This window comes from Saccostrea cucullata, unplaced genomic scaffold (genome assembly GCF_032062105.1).
Source record: "Saccostrea cucullata isolate Sc308-1 unplaced genomic scaffold, CSIRO_AGI_Scuc_v1 ctg1160, whole genome shotgun sequence".
NCBI lineage: Eukaryota > Metazoa > Mollusca > Bivalvia > Ostreida > Ostreidae > Saccostrea > Saccostrea cuccullata.
Window position 1 is genome coordinate 112,820 of NW_026918238.1, and position 14,504 is coordinate 127,323.

Consider the following 14,504-nt stretch of genomic DNA (forward strand, 5'->3'; position numbering starts at 1 on the left):
TGATACTCATAGGACTAATTCTCTCCCGCATAAAAATTCAGTAAGTATCTATTTTTCATCAAAAAAGTTATATGAAGTCAAGGTATAGTTAATATGCAAGACATAAACTGATACAACGGAAGCTAAATTAGATATTAAATCCTGCGCGAATCTAGATGGGTGAACGAATTTCACTTTATTTTAAGATTGGCGTGTGTGTCTATAGTGTATCGAAAAATCTCAATATAATATATGAGTATATAATACCCAATACAGTATGAGTGAAACATTCTTGGATGGGTCAATAAACAAAGCACAATCGATCAATCACATCATACATGTACATGTAACCAGGTATTGGCTTAAAAATGGACAATATTTACATTTTATTTCAGTACTAGTTTGAGGTATAACAGTCAAACAATTTTTCCCCTGCGATATTCAAATTTAAATTTAATTTGTGAACGCTGTTATCCCCAAAGAACTGTTGACATCACTTCTATTTTAGTGATTTTCGTCGATGACCATCAGTCTGAGTTTCTGAAAAATTCAGTTCTATATTATTATTTCTGATTTACTTTCAATAATGCATAATAAAAACAAGATATGTTTGTGAAACACTGATGCCCCCGTATGGCAGCTAATGGCGACCAAAGGTCAAGGTCAAATGTGTAGGTACCCAAAAAGGTTAATTTTTTTAAAAAGGGGGTAAAACTCTTAGGAAGTCAAAAATATTTATACCAGCTGAAAGGTCTTGTCACAGTGAACACACATATAAGGAATGAAAGCCCTAGCTCCAAATCATCAAAAGTTACATGTATGTTCAATGTTAAAGTGTGTTATTTTTATGTAAAAGTAGGTCAAACTCAAAGGTCAAGAGATCAAATCTGGTGGTACAATGTACCAATGGAAAGGTCTTGTCACAAGGAATACACCTGGGAAATATAAAAGCCATAACCCCACACACTCAATAGTTATGGGCTGGGTTAAAGTTGACAACAGACAGACAGAGAGACAGACAATCGGACAGACAAACATACAGACGGGGTAAAAACAATATACCCCCTGGACCTTTTGATCCTGGGACAAAATAATTACTTCACTACAGTTAGAGCTGATTGAAAACTCTTAATTTTCAGTCAAATACATACACATCTTGCATTCAGAAAGTCACACAAGTCTTTACATGTACGTATATATATACATGTACTATACGATCCCCATAATATTTGTATCAATATTAAAAATATTAAAGTTTAATAGAAAATAAATCTTTCTTTCCTACTTTTCTTATCAAACTTTGAATACAATTTATGGGGTATTTATTTAGTTTCGTAAATTAAAAAAATTGTTTTAAAAACTACATAATAATTATTTACCTTTATTTGATCTAATTCAAGGCAAAAAAAACCTACAAGGGAGAGGCAAAAGTTTCCAGGTGCAAAACAGAAATCTACGTCACTTCCATTAATATAAGTTTTGTATTGCTTCAGGGTGAATGATTTATACCCGTTATAAATACAAAGTACATGCAGGACCACAATGAAAACTAGCTCTATGCTAATTGTGTTATCCTGGATAGATAAAGGTTATTTTTTTTTATAGTAAAACACTATTTATTCTACTTCACTTAAATTAGATAAAAAAAGGTCAGCAGACGATTTCATTGAGGAACACAAGCATATCTCGTAGTGTTTTCTATAGTATTCTACATATCGGCAAAATTATTGGGGCATGCAAGTCCCCCTGTCCCCCCTCCCCGTTTGTACGGATCCTACAGCCATATTACAACATGTTTAGGTATTTTTTCAACTGTCTCTCTGTGTGGTGCTCGAAATATTTTTTGTTATTAATTCGATAACTCACTGCTGATGCCAACTTGTTTAGAGCAGATCCCGAGGTCAACCATTTTAAACTGTTTACACGCAAGTCAGTTTTTATTATTTTATATGATTTTTTTTTGTATTTTTTCAGTAGAAAAAAAATTATTTGCATCAAAATGGTTTTAAAATTTAGCAGCAATGTTAAACTTATTAATTGTATAGTTTCATATAATTAAAATTTTTAATTAAAATATAAAGTGAAATAAAACACATCATTTGTGAATATTTTTTAAATCTGTGATTAAATTTTTATCACAACTGGGAGAACATATTGGTTCCCCTTCTATAAAAGAAATTACAAAATAGCAAAATTTTAGAAACACATATAAGATGATCAATTGTTGCATTTACTTGTAAAAATATATATATTTATATAGGTTTAAAACATTAGCGCAAAAAATAGAACACATAAAACATGACAATTATATTTTCTCCTGTCTAATTTTCGTCAAAGAGAGTTAAAAATATTAAAAAAAAAAATAAATTTCTCTAAAATTTCCCGTTTCAATTTCTTTTTAAAATATTTGACCCTGTTATTTCAGGTAGAGTAAAAAGTTCACATTTTCATAAATATTTCTTTTGGTCAACACTTTTGTGTACAAAACAATCTAAGGAATCATTTTGTGTACATAACAATACCAATGCTGAAGCATTTTTTAAATGATTTAATTAAAGGTATGCATAAGTCATTATCTTTTTTGATATTTTCATGTAGCTATAAATCTATCTATGCAATGCTTTTTACCATATGTGCAACTTGAAAAATTAGTTGAAAGGCCTACCATATTACAACAATTCTTTTGATGTATTGATGTATTTTTTTTGTCTTGTCTCTCTGTGTGTATAAAAATATTATTGCCTTACAAATATTTTTTGCAAAAAATATTATCTATTCAATGTATGATTTACAAAAATATATACCTTATAAAAATAGTATACTTTTTGAAAGCACAATTTGATAATCATATATCTCTCTCTCGTTGTCCTCTCAGTCCTTCTCTGTCTCTCTATCCCCTCTTTCTCTCATCTCTCTCTCCTCGTGGACGTAAAAACTCTTAAACTCAGTATAAAATGGAATTTCTTAAAACATAGCAAAAAGGAAAGAGATCAATGTTTTTTTTTTTGTTTTTTTTTTAAATCATTTTACCTCATTCAGTTTTTCATTAAAATAAAAATCGCTCTTGGATTAAAATAAAAATGTATAAGAGGTTATTTTCTTCATTATTGTTAAATGTAAAAAAAAATTATAAAATTTTGTATCATCTTTGAATACACTTAAATTAAAAAAAAAAAAGATTCTGATACTTTCAGTATTAAAAAAAGAATTAAAAAGATGTATCGAACCTTTGCCAGTCGTTACAAGTAACATGCGTTTAATTAACAGAAAACGAATAGAATTTCTTCGATTTGGGACTCATCTCTCTAAAATCATTTTCTATTTGCTAGATTCTGTTATGCAAAAAGTACATGTAAGATTAATATCGATAATTCTTTGACTGAGAAATTTCATTTTTCACTTTTTAAACTTTTGTTATACTTACTTTCAATTTTGATTAGATCTTCCTTCAGTAAATTGCTGCAACTTAAAAAATAAATTGATACATACAGATCATTGAGTTATACTGTTTAATCAAAGGAACTCTGCAATATTAAAGAGAGTTTTCACCGAATCAGAGCGTTTGTGGGAATCAGCATTGGATTTATTATTTTTTAAACAGGTATTTTATCTTCTTTTTTTTATTTGAATGCCCTATCACGATGTCATTATTCGAACATTTTTGTGCTTTTAATTAATATTTTATTATGTAAAATCAGATTGCATAATTAGATTAGACATCAGGCATTGCCTTGGTAAGTCCTCTCTAAGGTCAAGGTTACAAATGTTCAGAATTGACATTGGTTTACAATAATGAAAGAAAAATTCTTGTGCTTGTTCTAATTCTATATTTATCTGTAATAGCAAAATTTTGTGTTTTGTCCAAAGTGTGCCAGAAAGCATATGAATCAGAATCCATAAGAACAATGAGCGTAAAACTCACGCGAATCGTGAAATATTTTCAGGATATGCTAAATCATTTTTTTAAAAATAATTTTTGAATTTAATAAATAAATAAATACCCATTCCCCCCATAAACATGATAAACTAACTTAAATAAAAGTTAAGAAAGAAACAAAAAATTAAAATTCTTTAAAAATGTTAATCATTGAGAAAAATGATATGAACGGCTTCTTAACCAATCCTAGGTAGAAGGTGAGCTCAGAAGAATGGATATTTTGGTATTAAATACCCTACGTTACAAACCCTGTCTGTGTCCATCGTATCTTTTTCTTAGTAAAATAAACACGGTGCTCCTTTGATCCAAAAAGTACTACTATCTACTTTTTCAACGTACTGAATGAGGAAGTAAAAATATACTGTTACAAATAAAGGGATTTCCTATATGAGTAATTTAACTTTGAGTATGTTAAGGTCTTCCTTCATCTTTGCTACAATGAATACAGGCAGTTTTACGGTACTGTGTCTGCTGATCTTACACAGAAACGTTGCCCAAATGCTGACGAAATCCAATAGTTGTGATGACGTCAGCAAACAGTACATAGACAGGGAATTACAGATTCTTAAAAAAATATTCATGGAGGAAATTGCACAATACAGGCCTGAAATGAAAAGTGTACATGGCAATACCGGTAAGTAACTTACGAAGATTCAGAATGATATTTTCTATAAAATATAAGAAAATGAAGAAACTATAAAAAAAATGTCAGCTCACTAAAAACAACTCTGTCGATACATTAATCAAAAACAAGAAAAGAAACTGAAGTGAGATTTCAAATGCAAAGCACCAGAAATATAGAAGTTTTATTTGAAATTCATTTATCAAATTTGATGCATGTGTTGTTTAACTGTAAAGAAAAACATGCATTTCAAAATATCCTTTTTAAAGAATACAAATTTGTACTACTACATGTATTAGTTTCTAATTTCTCTTGTAAGAGAATAGATACAGTGTAACTTTGATATTCTAAGTAAAACCAAAGCTCAGTACGTCATGCAAAGCATGAAGTGGAAACTAAAAATTAAATTCTACTTTAAGAATAAATATGGCAAACCCTTATGCTATTTATTCGGAAAATAAAATTTATCTTAAAAGTACAGAGATATCTCTCATTTTTAAGAGATATCTCTTAAAAAATAGAGATATCTCCCAACTTAAAGAGATATCTCTCATTTTTAAGAGATATCTCAACTTAGAGATACCTCTTAAACTTAGAGATATCTCTTATACTTACAGAGATATCTCTTTTTATAAGAGAGATATCTCCTCCACTTGAACAAATCTCTCTTTCTCCTTGAGAGAAATTTCTTTTGTGAAAAGAGATATCTCTGAACGTTAAAGAGATATCTCTTCACCTAGAGAGATATCTGTTTTATTTTTGGAGACATCTTTCCAAGTTAAAAAGATATCTCTTAAAGTAAAAGAGATATGTCTCTTAGTTTATCTTAAGTGAAAGCGGTACTTTTCGAAAGTGTTCAAAAGAGATATCTCTCAAGCAAAAAGAGATATCTCTTTATTGCAAAGAGATATCTCTCTTCAATATTTTTATTTGAATTCCATTAAAAATTACTTCTTCCTTTACCAGAAGTAAGCTTTATATTTACGGAAGTACATTAAAGTTGAAAGTTGAAATTTGAAATTTCGTGATTCATTTTTTAATCATGATACTCTACATTATAGCTTTACTAAACATGATAAGTAATTCGGTGTTGTCTAGATTTCAAATTAGTAATAGTTGCATGATTATTTATTTCTGAGAAAATTCGGTCCTTTGCATTTGAGACTATATGCTCACTTTCGTTTCCCTGAATATGAAACTTTAAGCATTTTTATCAAAGAAGTTGCCATTATTGTTTGTTGTTTCAAACAAGGGACTTATGGCATATTTGTCTACATGGTACATATATTATTCTGGGTATTGCATGCTCAGTGCAGAGACTTTACTTCCTGTTTCGCTTTCGTTTTAAAGGGGAGAATAGAATTAATTATTTTATTTTAAGGATCACTGGAAAAGAGATATCTCTTTCATTAAAAGAGATATCTCTTTAGCTTCGAAAGATATCTCTTTTTGAAAATATAAAGAGATATCTCTCTAACTAAGAAAGATATCTCTTTTAATCTTGTTAAAGAGATATCGCTGTAACTTTAAGAGATATCTCTCTCGCTTAAAGATATATCTATCTATCTTATAAAGATATCTCTCTAAATAAAAGAGATGTCTCTCTTACAAAAAGAGATATTTTGTTTAAAGAGATCTCTCTCTCTAAGGGATAAAAATATCTGTATTAGTCAAAGAGATATCTCTATATAAACTAAAGAGATACATGTATCTCTCTATGCTAGAGAGATATCTCTCTTATTGAAATATTTTTTTAATTTTACGAAGATATAGTAAAAGGGCTAGCCATAAATAAATCGTTATTATGGAATGGACAGAAAAGCTAACTAAAAGAAATTGCACTGTATTATTTTTAGCATCTTCAGTCAGTTGTCCGGCTGGGTGGATTCAATTTCAAAGATCCTGTTATATCTTTGGGTACGACTACGGAAATTGGACACACGGAAAAGTGAGAAATATTTTATTACATGAACAAAATGATCGATACTTAATTGACTTAAATGACATAAGAAAAGGATTGTTTAATATTTTTAAATTCTTAGTCTACTTTCAAATAAAGCGTTGTCAAGCATTCTTGTTTGCACCATCCTTTTGAGTTTAGGGATGTTCCTTTACAAAATTACCATTTTGTAGAGACAGTGCGAGAGAAAGCAGGGCAGTTCGAAGTATCTGAGAATCACAACTAAAGCAGAAGATACTTTTATTCGGGACTACGTAAGAGGCCAAGGACTAACAGGTTAGTTGATAAAATTTATTTTCATTATCATTTCCTTCACAGATTGTTTGCATCATTGTCGTTTATCAGCAATGCTTTCAACCAAATATCATCAAGAAATTTACATGTTTTGATTTAAATATATTCAAAGCAATGACAAGTACTAGTATTTTTATAATCATTGAGAAACCGAAAATTTAAAAATAATACACAAAGTAATAACAAGCGAACAGATACATGTACATGCAAGGCTGCAATGTTTCAGTCGCTTAAGGTTGGGGTGTGTACATGAATATTAACCTTGAAGAAGAAATTGCATCTAAAAATTTCATTGTTTTTTTTTAGATGTAAAAGACACGTGATTTCTGGATAGGAGGAACAGATGCTGCACGGGACGGGGTTTTCATGTGGGAAGGGCACTCTCAGGAGTTTACATACACCAACTGGGGTCCCGGGAACCCAGACCGAACTGGCACAGCAGATTGTGTTATCCTGTTTCAGCGTTCAAACTATACATGGCACGATACCAGCTGTTCTAACGACAACAGTTACATCTGCGAAATTGAACTGTAGATTAAATGTGTAGCTTTTTGTATCAATAATGATGTGTACATGTTTCATTTTGTTGTACCTCAGGAAAATAAGATTGCAATTTTCATGATAGTCTTTAATTAGTAATCACAAGACATGTACATTGACAGCATACCTAATGATAAAAAGTAGGACAATCATGTCCTAAATATGTTAACGTCAGATCTTGAATAAAAAAAGAAATGCATAGATTATACGTAAATCTAGCTGCAGAACTGTAGCTTCATGGTTTTATATATTTGTCTTTGACCATTATGTTCAGACAAATATACAAATAACCGTACGCTATATTTCTGCAGCTACATGTAAGTATATCATGTATGAAATGTGTGTTTAATTTATTACAATTTTTGCTGCTGGTGTTTAAACGTCGATTGACTTTGAATAGTAAATAACAAATATGCTGTATCTTTGATTTTTCTGCATATAAATCATCTGTTTTAATACCTACCATTCCCCTTTTCGCTTCATCCATTAGTAGCAATAATGGACTCTGTCTCTGCGAACAGGAAATAGCAGAAAAATATAGAATGAACTTTCCTAACATGCTTAATATCCTTATAAATCCTTCCACGTCGGTAATTCTACGACTCCAATCACGTTGAAAATGACCCCCATAGAAATATGAGCTTAGCAATAACTGCGTCTCCTGATTTTTAGCGGGACTCTTTAATTGGTAAAGGGGGCATAATTAAGAAGATTGCCTTATCTCCAATTTATACGCTGCAGTATGGTTCTCATTATTCTTCCTCCTGTCATTTAAATAAAGTATGCAGACATAATTTTTTGGTTTTTCAATGAATTTTGAACTTCTACGTTTAGCTATTTGCTGCTAACTTCAGAAATATAGCGTTACATGTATATGGTTTTAATGCTATACCATACCGCCACAGATACTTGTAAGGTGCAATCAATTTAACTACGGCTCAAGATTTTCTGGGCGGAATATTTCCACTTGATTGCCTTTCACTCTGGACATTAATCACACTTTTTAAAAAACATGTATATTTTATCTACCTCCCAATCCAGTAAAACTGCTTGTTTTGATTTTAATTTTAAAAAATCGGATAGCAAAAATTTCCCTAAAAGAGAGTTAACTGGTCCATACTGACGACTATAAAGAGTCTGGACATTAATAAAAAAAACAGGTATAATTTAAAAAGCAGTAATAAAGGAGTTTTGAAATTTTAAAAAATCAATGCTGGAAAATGGAGAATTGAAATAAATGCTTAATATTTCAAGTGTTATACGATTTACACATTCTATAATGTTACATACACGTAGCCTATGCGCGACAGAGGGACTTCAACTTTGTGACAATTTTTAAGCCCACAATTCGCTTTACTAATCATTCTTTGATTAATGGCCTTGTCGCTTAATTGGGTGGTTTTAATTTTCTCAGAAGCATGACCAGGACCTTTAATTAGGTGAACATGTACTCAAATTATTATGATGGCCTGACGGTTAATCAGTTGTCCATTCAAAAATGTCAAGCGGAGTGCTTTGGTTACATATAGCAGAGTAGAGCCATGCAACAAGCAAAGATTGCCTGTAGTGTTATAAACAGTAGGCATTTGAATAAAAAGGATTGTGAATGTCAAACCCTAATTACATACGAGGTCAAATAAAGAATGTACCACCTCTCCGCATGTGCATAATCTAGGACATTAGGCTCATATCTACTTTTCAAAACGGTAAAAAAAATAATATCTACAGTGTAACTGGGAATTCAAGCTGCAATTTCAACTTACATGCTAGTAAGCATTTAAATGCTGTTCTTCAAGCATATGAAATTAAATACGCAAACATATTACGCAGTGTTCAAATTGAAAACTAGGAAACAGAAATTTCTTTGAAGTTATCGCCCTTATAATTTTAAAATACATTCATTTTTTGCAAAAACAAACAATTATGCTTCATATAATTAAAAATAAAAAAATCAATAACAAACATTCTCTATTTTTTTTTATAATTACGATAAAAAAATTTCATTTATTCTATAATAAGTCTTTTTCTATTTTGTTCATTTTGCAAAACTTTGAAAAATCCATGTATCATGCATATATATAGTTTATTTCACAAATTGTGAGAAGTGAAAACAATGATAAGAACTGAGTCGAAAGTACCAAAAAATAAAGAAAGAGAGTGTGAAAGAGTGAGGAGATAAAGAAGAGAGGGGGGAGAAAGAAAGTGGAGAGAAACTTGGGAGAGAGAGAAACAGGTAGAGTGTGAGGGTGTGTGTGTGTGTGTGTGTGTGTGTGTGGAGGGAGAGAGAGAGTGGGAAGGGAGAGAGGGTGTGAGGAGAGAGAGAGTGTGTGGAGGGAGGGAGAGAGAGTGGAGAGGGAGAGATAGGGTGTGGGGGAGAGAGAGTGTGGAGAGAGAAAGTGGAGAAAGAGTGTGCAAGTTGGGAGAGAGAGAGTAGAGAGAGAGTGTGGGGAAATAGAGTGTGTGTGTGGGGAGGGAGAGAGAGTGGGGAGTGAGAGTGTAAAGTGTGTAGATAGAGTATGTGGGGAGAGAGTGTGTGAGGAGGGAGAGAGTGTGTGGAGGGAGAGAGAGAGAGAGAGAGATAGGGTAGCAAGAGAGAGGAGAGAGAGTGTGGGGAGGGAGAGAGTGGAGTGTGGAGAGAGAGTGTGGGGAGAGAGAGAGAAAGTGTGGAGTGAGAGTGTGTGTGGGGAGAGACAGTGTGAGGAGGGAGAGAGAGTGTGTGGAGGGAGAGAGAGTGTGTGGAGGGAGAGGGAGTGGAGAGAGATAGGGTAGCAAGAGAGAGGAGAGAGAAAGGAAAGAGAAAGAGTGGAGAGTGTGGGAAGAGGAAAGAGAGATGGGGAGACAGAGAGAGAGAGTAGAGAGGGGCAGAGAGAGGGAAGACAGAGAGGGGAGCACAGAGGGAGATTGAGAGGAGAGAGAAAGTTGGTAGAGAGAGTGGGGGAGTGAAAGGGGAAGTAGAGAGAGAGTGGGAGGTTTATCTGCTATAAATAAATCCGGAGAGATGGAGGATAGAGAGAGGGACAGAGATAGGGAGATTGAGAGGAGAGAAGGGGAGAGAAGGGGAGAGTGAGGAATAGAAAGTGGGTAGAGAGTGTGGGGAGAGAGTAGAAAGCGAAGTAGAGAGAGAGATAGTGGGAGGTTTTTCTGCTATAAGTAAACCCGTCTTTTTCAATATTACAACAATCAATGCAATAAAGTAACCCATTTCTTGTTTTTGGCTACAACTCCCTAGGATATCTGTTCCGGTGCAATTAAGTACGTGGAGTGATTTACTTGCAGGTCTAATTTACTCCCGCACAAAATTTAAGTAAGTACATGCATGTATTTTTCAATAAAAGATTTATCTGAAGTCAAGGTACATGTATAGTTAATATGCAAGACATGAACTGATACAAGAGAAGCTAATTTAGATATTAAATCTTGCAGGAATCTAGATGGGTCAACGAGGTTCACTTTAATTTAAAATTGGAGTGTGTGTCTATAAGGTATCGGAAAAATTTTAATATAATATACGAGTATACATGTATAATACCCAATACAGTATGAGTGAAACATTCTCGGATGGGACAATAAACAACGCACAATCGATTATAATGTAACTAGCTGCAGGTACTGGCATAAAAATGGACAATATTTTAATTTTTATTTCAGTACTAGTTTGAGGTATAACACTAAATAATAACAGTCAAACAATTTTTCCCTGTGATATTTAAATTCAAATTTTATTTGTTTGTTTCACAGTAAGTAAGTGAACGCTGTTACCCCCAAAGAACTTTTGACATCACTTCTATTTTAGTGATCTTCGATGACCATCAGTCTGAGTTTCTGAAAAATTCAGTTCTATGTAATTATTTCTGATTTACTTTCAAAAATGCATAATAAAAACATGATGTGTTTGTGAAACACTGATGCCCCTGTATGACAGCTCATGGCGACCAAAGGTCAAGGTCAAATTGTCAAATGTGTTGGTAACCAAAAGGAAGGTTATTTTTTTTAAAGTGGGTCAAACTCCTACTAGGAAAAGGTAAAAAAAAATTATACCAGCTGGAAGGTCTTGTCACAATGAACACACATTTGAGGAATAAAAGCCCTATCTTCAACTCTTACATGTATCTTCAAGGTTAAAGTGTGAGATTTTTATGTAAAAGTAGGTCAAACTCCAAGGTCAAGAGGTCAAATCTGGTGGTACCCTTTGGAAGGTCTTGTCACAAGTAATACACCTGGGAAATATAAAAGCCATAACCTCAACCACTCAATAGTTATGGGCTGGGTTAAAGTTGACAACAGACAGACAGACAGACAGACAGAGAGACAAACGGACAAACATACAGAAGGGGTAAAAACTATATATCCCCTGGATCGTTCGATCCGGGGGCAAAATAATTACTTCACTGCAGTTAGAGCTAATAGAAAATTCTTAATTTTCAGTCAGATGCATATACATATGGCATTCTCAAAGTCACACAAGTCTTTACATGTATATATATGTATAGAGTAATTTTTTTAAAATAAATAAATAAATTGTTTGAAGTTTAATTCAAAATTTTAATAGCCTTTGTAAAAATGGTAAAAAATAAGCATTATTCTTAGGTCTATAAGCAAGCACAATAAAGGTTGTTATTTTTTGCACAGCAAAACAAAATGGAATGCGAAATAGAATCCACTGCTGAAATAAACCTTTGTTATTTCTGACGTTGGCCGTTTTTTTTTAAATTGAATTAAGACTTGAATGAAATTTTCAAATAGCATAAAGCAAAGAATAATAAACTTATTGTGCCATTTTATTATGTTTCAACTTCCCTCCTAGCATTATCTCATACATGTATATAGAGTTAATTTGATATACACGAGCAAGTTCTTCTTAGCAATCTCTAAAAAAAAACTAAATTTGTCACAAAAAAGAACAAAAGCAGGCTATTGGCTGGTAAGTTAATGATACAAGAATTTCAACTCTTTTAGAGTGAACATTTCGTACATTTAAGCCCCGTGGGGATCCGGGTTAAAATAGGTCCTCAGTACCCCCTTGCTTGTCGTAAAAGGCGACTAAATTCGGATGAGACCGTATAAAAGGCCCCGTTTCACAGCAGGTGTGGCACGATAAAGATCCCTCCCTGCTCAAAGGCCGTAAGTGCCGAGCATAGGCCTAAATTTGCAGCCCTTCACCGGCAATGGTGACGTCTCCATATCAGTGAAATATTCTGGAGAGGGACGTTAAACAATATACAATCAATCAATCAATCGTACATTTAATGGTCCATACAGTGACCTAATTTGCCAAAAAAAGGTCGAATGTGTACATGCTACATATACTTTGTGAAGATATAATTTATTTCAAAATTCCTAATATATTTATTAATGTAGTATTCAGCCAAACTGAATAAACATGCAACTTACCTTGAGGACTGTCCTATGGCAGATATAAATATGATCGGGATCAGAAATTTCAATACTGAAAGAATATTAATAAAAAATAATTAAATACAAAGTTATCATTGGTTCATTGTATATGTATCAAAATCAATTCACGATTGTCATCAGTTAAATTGAACTAATGATTGTGGAAGATCTTCAGACTGAAAACTATGCAGCATTTAAAAGTGATAGGAAAAATTAGTTCTAATAAGTTGCACAGGTCATATACCAATCATACATGAAAAACAAAGTATCATGCTCTAAATTAAATCATTAAAGATTGTAAGTGTAAGCTTTTAATATGTACTCATTGTCAGTCCACGCATAAACTGAAAGCTTTGCTACAATTATTAAGGTGACTAAAAATATTTATATATAAAAATGTGGACGGTTTATATACTTAGATGACATCAAATGTGTTACATTCTAAATTTTCAAGTTCAACTTTTTGGATATTTTTGTCGAAAATTAAAAAAAAATGAATTTGAAACTTGTGGATCCAGCTATGGGAAAAGATACAATTTGATTAGTTCGTATTATTTTTTATGATTTCAGAGTCATAATTTGAAATGATAACCTACACCTTATAAAAATTTGAAAACCCCCTTCTAATATAGAGTTCTCTCTCCTAAGATGTCAGAAAAAAACATGAATAGAAAGTAAATAATAGCTTTAGCATGTGTTTAATTCACCAATTGTAATATACCCTCTGTCCCTCACATTATCAATATCGGCGCTTCCTAGCTGCCCGGCATCGTTTTGCTTCTCTCTACTGTTTGTCAAGAATCCTAAATAATGATAGTTTTGACTAAACATTTAATATACACTTAGACTTACAGGTCCAGATCAAGTATCCCACAAGACCGATCCCCACGAGGTTACCAGATCCCACCAAGCTGCTAGGCATCATAGGTTGATAGTAGTTTCCCATTAGGGGAGGAGAGTAGTACGTCTCCCCCATTGGTCCCACGGTCAACTGCGGCCCCACATTGTAGGTGATTTCCGTCTGACTGAAGACCAAGTGGTATACCATAAACCAGGCGAATATTAGAACGTAGATTAGGACCACTTTCCGGAAGTTCATTCTTCAGAGAAAGAGTACAGAAACTGATAAATATGGGAATTGCATCTCATTTCAGTTCATTTTGTTTATACACTGTACATGTACATGTGTATCATGTGTTGTTACTCATGTTTGATTTTTAGCGCATAAAAATATTATATCAATAGAAAAAATAATTCTTTCGTACTTTTCTTATCAAACTTTTAAAATCAGTAAATTAAAAAAAAAAAGGTTTTAAAAATACATAATAATTATTTACCTTTATTTGATCTTATTCTGGAAAAAACCTACAAGGGAGAGGCAAAAGTTTCTAGGTGCAAAACAGAGATCTACGTCAGGTTCATTAATATAAGTTTTGTATTGCTTCAGGGTAAGTGATCTATACCCGTTATATACAAAGTGAGACTCTATTCTACTTCGCATAAATGTGTGATGTTACATCTATTTTGTTTTGCTTTCCTTTTTAGTGCAGTTGAGCGAAGTATAAGCACTCTCAGTTCAGCTAGAAAAGGGTCTGGGATGGCACTTTGAGACAATGAAACATTTGTATTTTAAAAATACCGGTATACTGAAAATGCACAGGTTTTCACATGTAATACTAATTCATGTACATACATTATTTCAGTTGTTAAGGGCATGCAGTATACACGTATATTGCCAGTTACGGTTATATTACATTATAAGGACAAAAATTTGTGCT

At 32.6% G+C, this 14,504-nt stretch overlaps 1 protein-coding gene across 2 annotated transcripts; it reads right to left on the reverse strand.

Moving 5' to 3' along the window:
- Positions 1–438: 438 nt before the first annotated feature.
- Positions 439–14,119, reverse strand: LOC134260050 (uncharacterized). 2 transcript variants are annotated; one of them, XM_062742637.1, is made up of 4 exons: positions 14,064–14,119; positions 13,579–13,826; positions 12,724–12,778; positions 439–519 (listed from the first exon to the last, which is right to left on the reverse strand). In XM_062742637.1, the coding sequence occupies exons 2-4, from the start codon at positions 13,823–13,825 to the stop codon at positions 507–509; spliced, it is 315 nt and encodes a 104-aa protein (XP_062598621.1). In that variant the 5' UTR covers position 13,826; positions 14,064–14,119; the 3' UTR covers positions 439–506. The 2 variants fall into 2 exon arrangements, with proteins under 2 accessions (XP_062598621.1, XP_062598629.1); XM_062742645.1 differs by lacking the exon at positions 439–519 and adding an exon at positions 11,003–11,154.
- Positions 14,120–14,504: the final 385 nt, after the last annotated feature.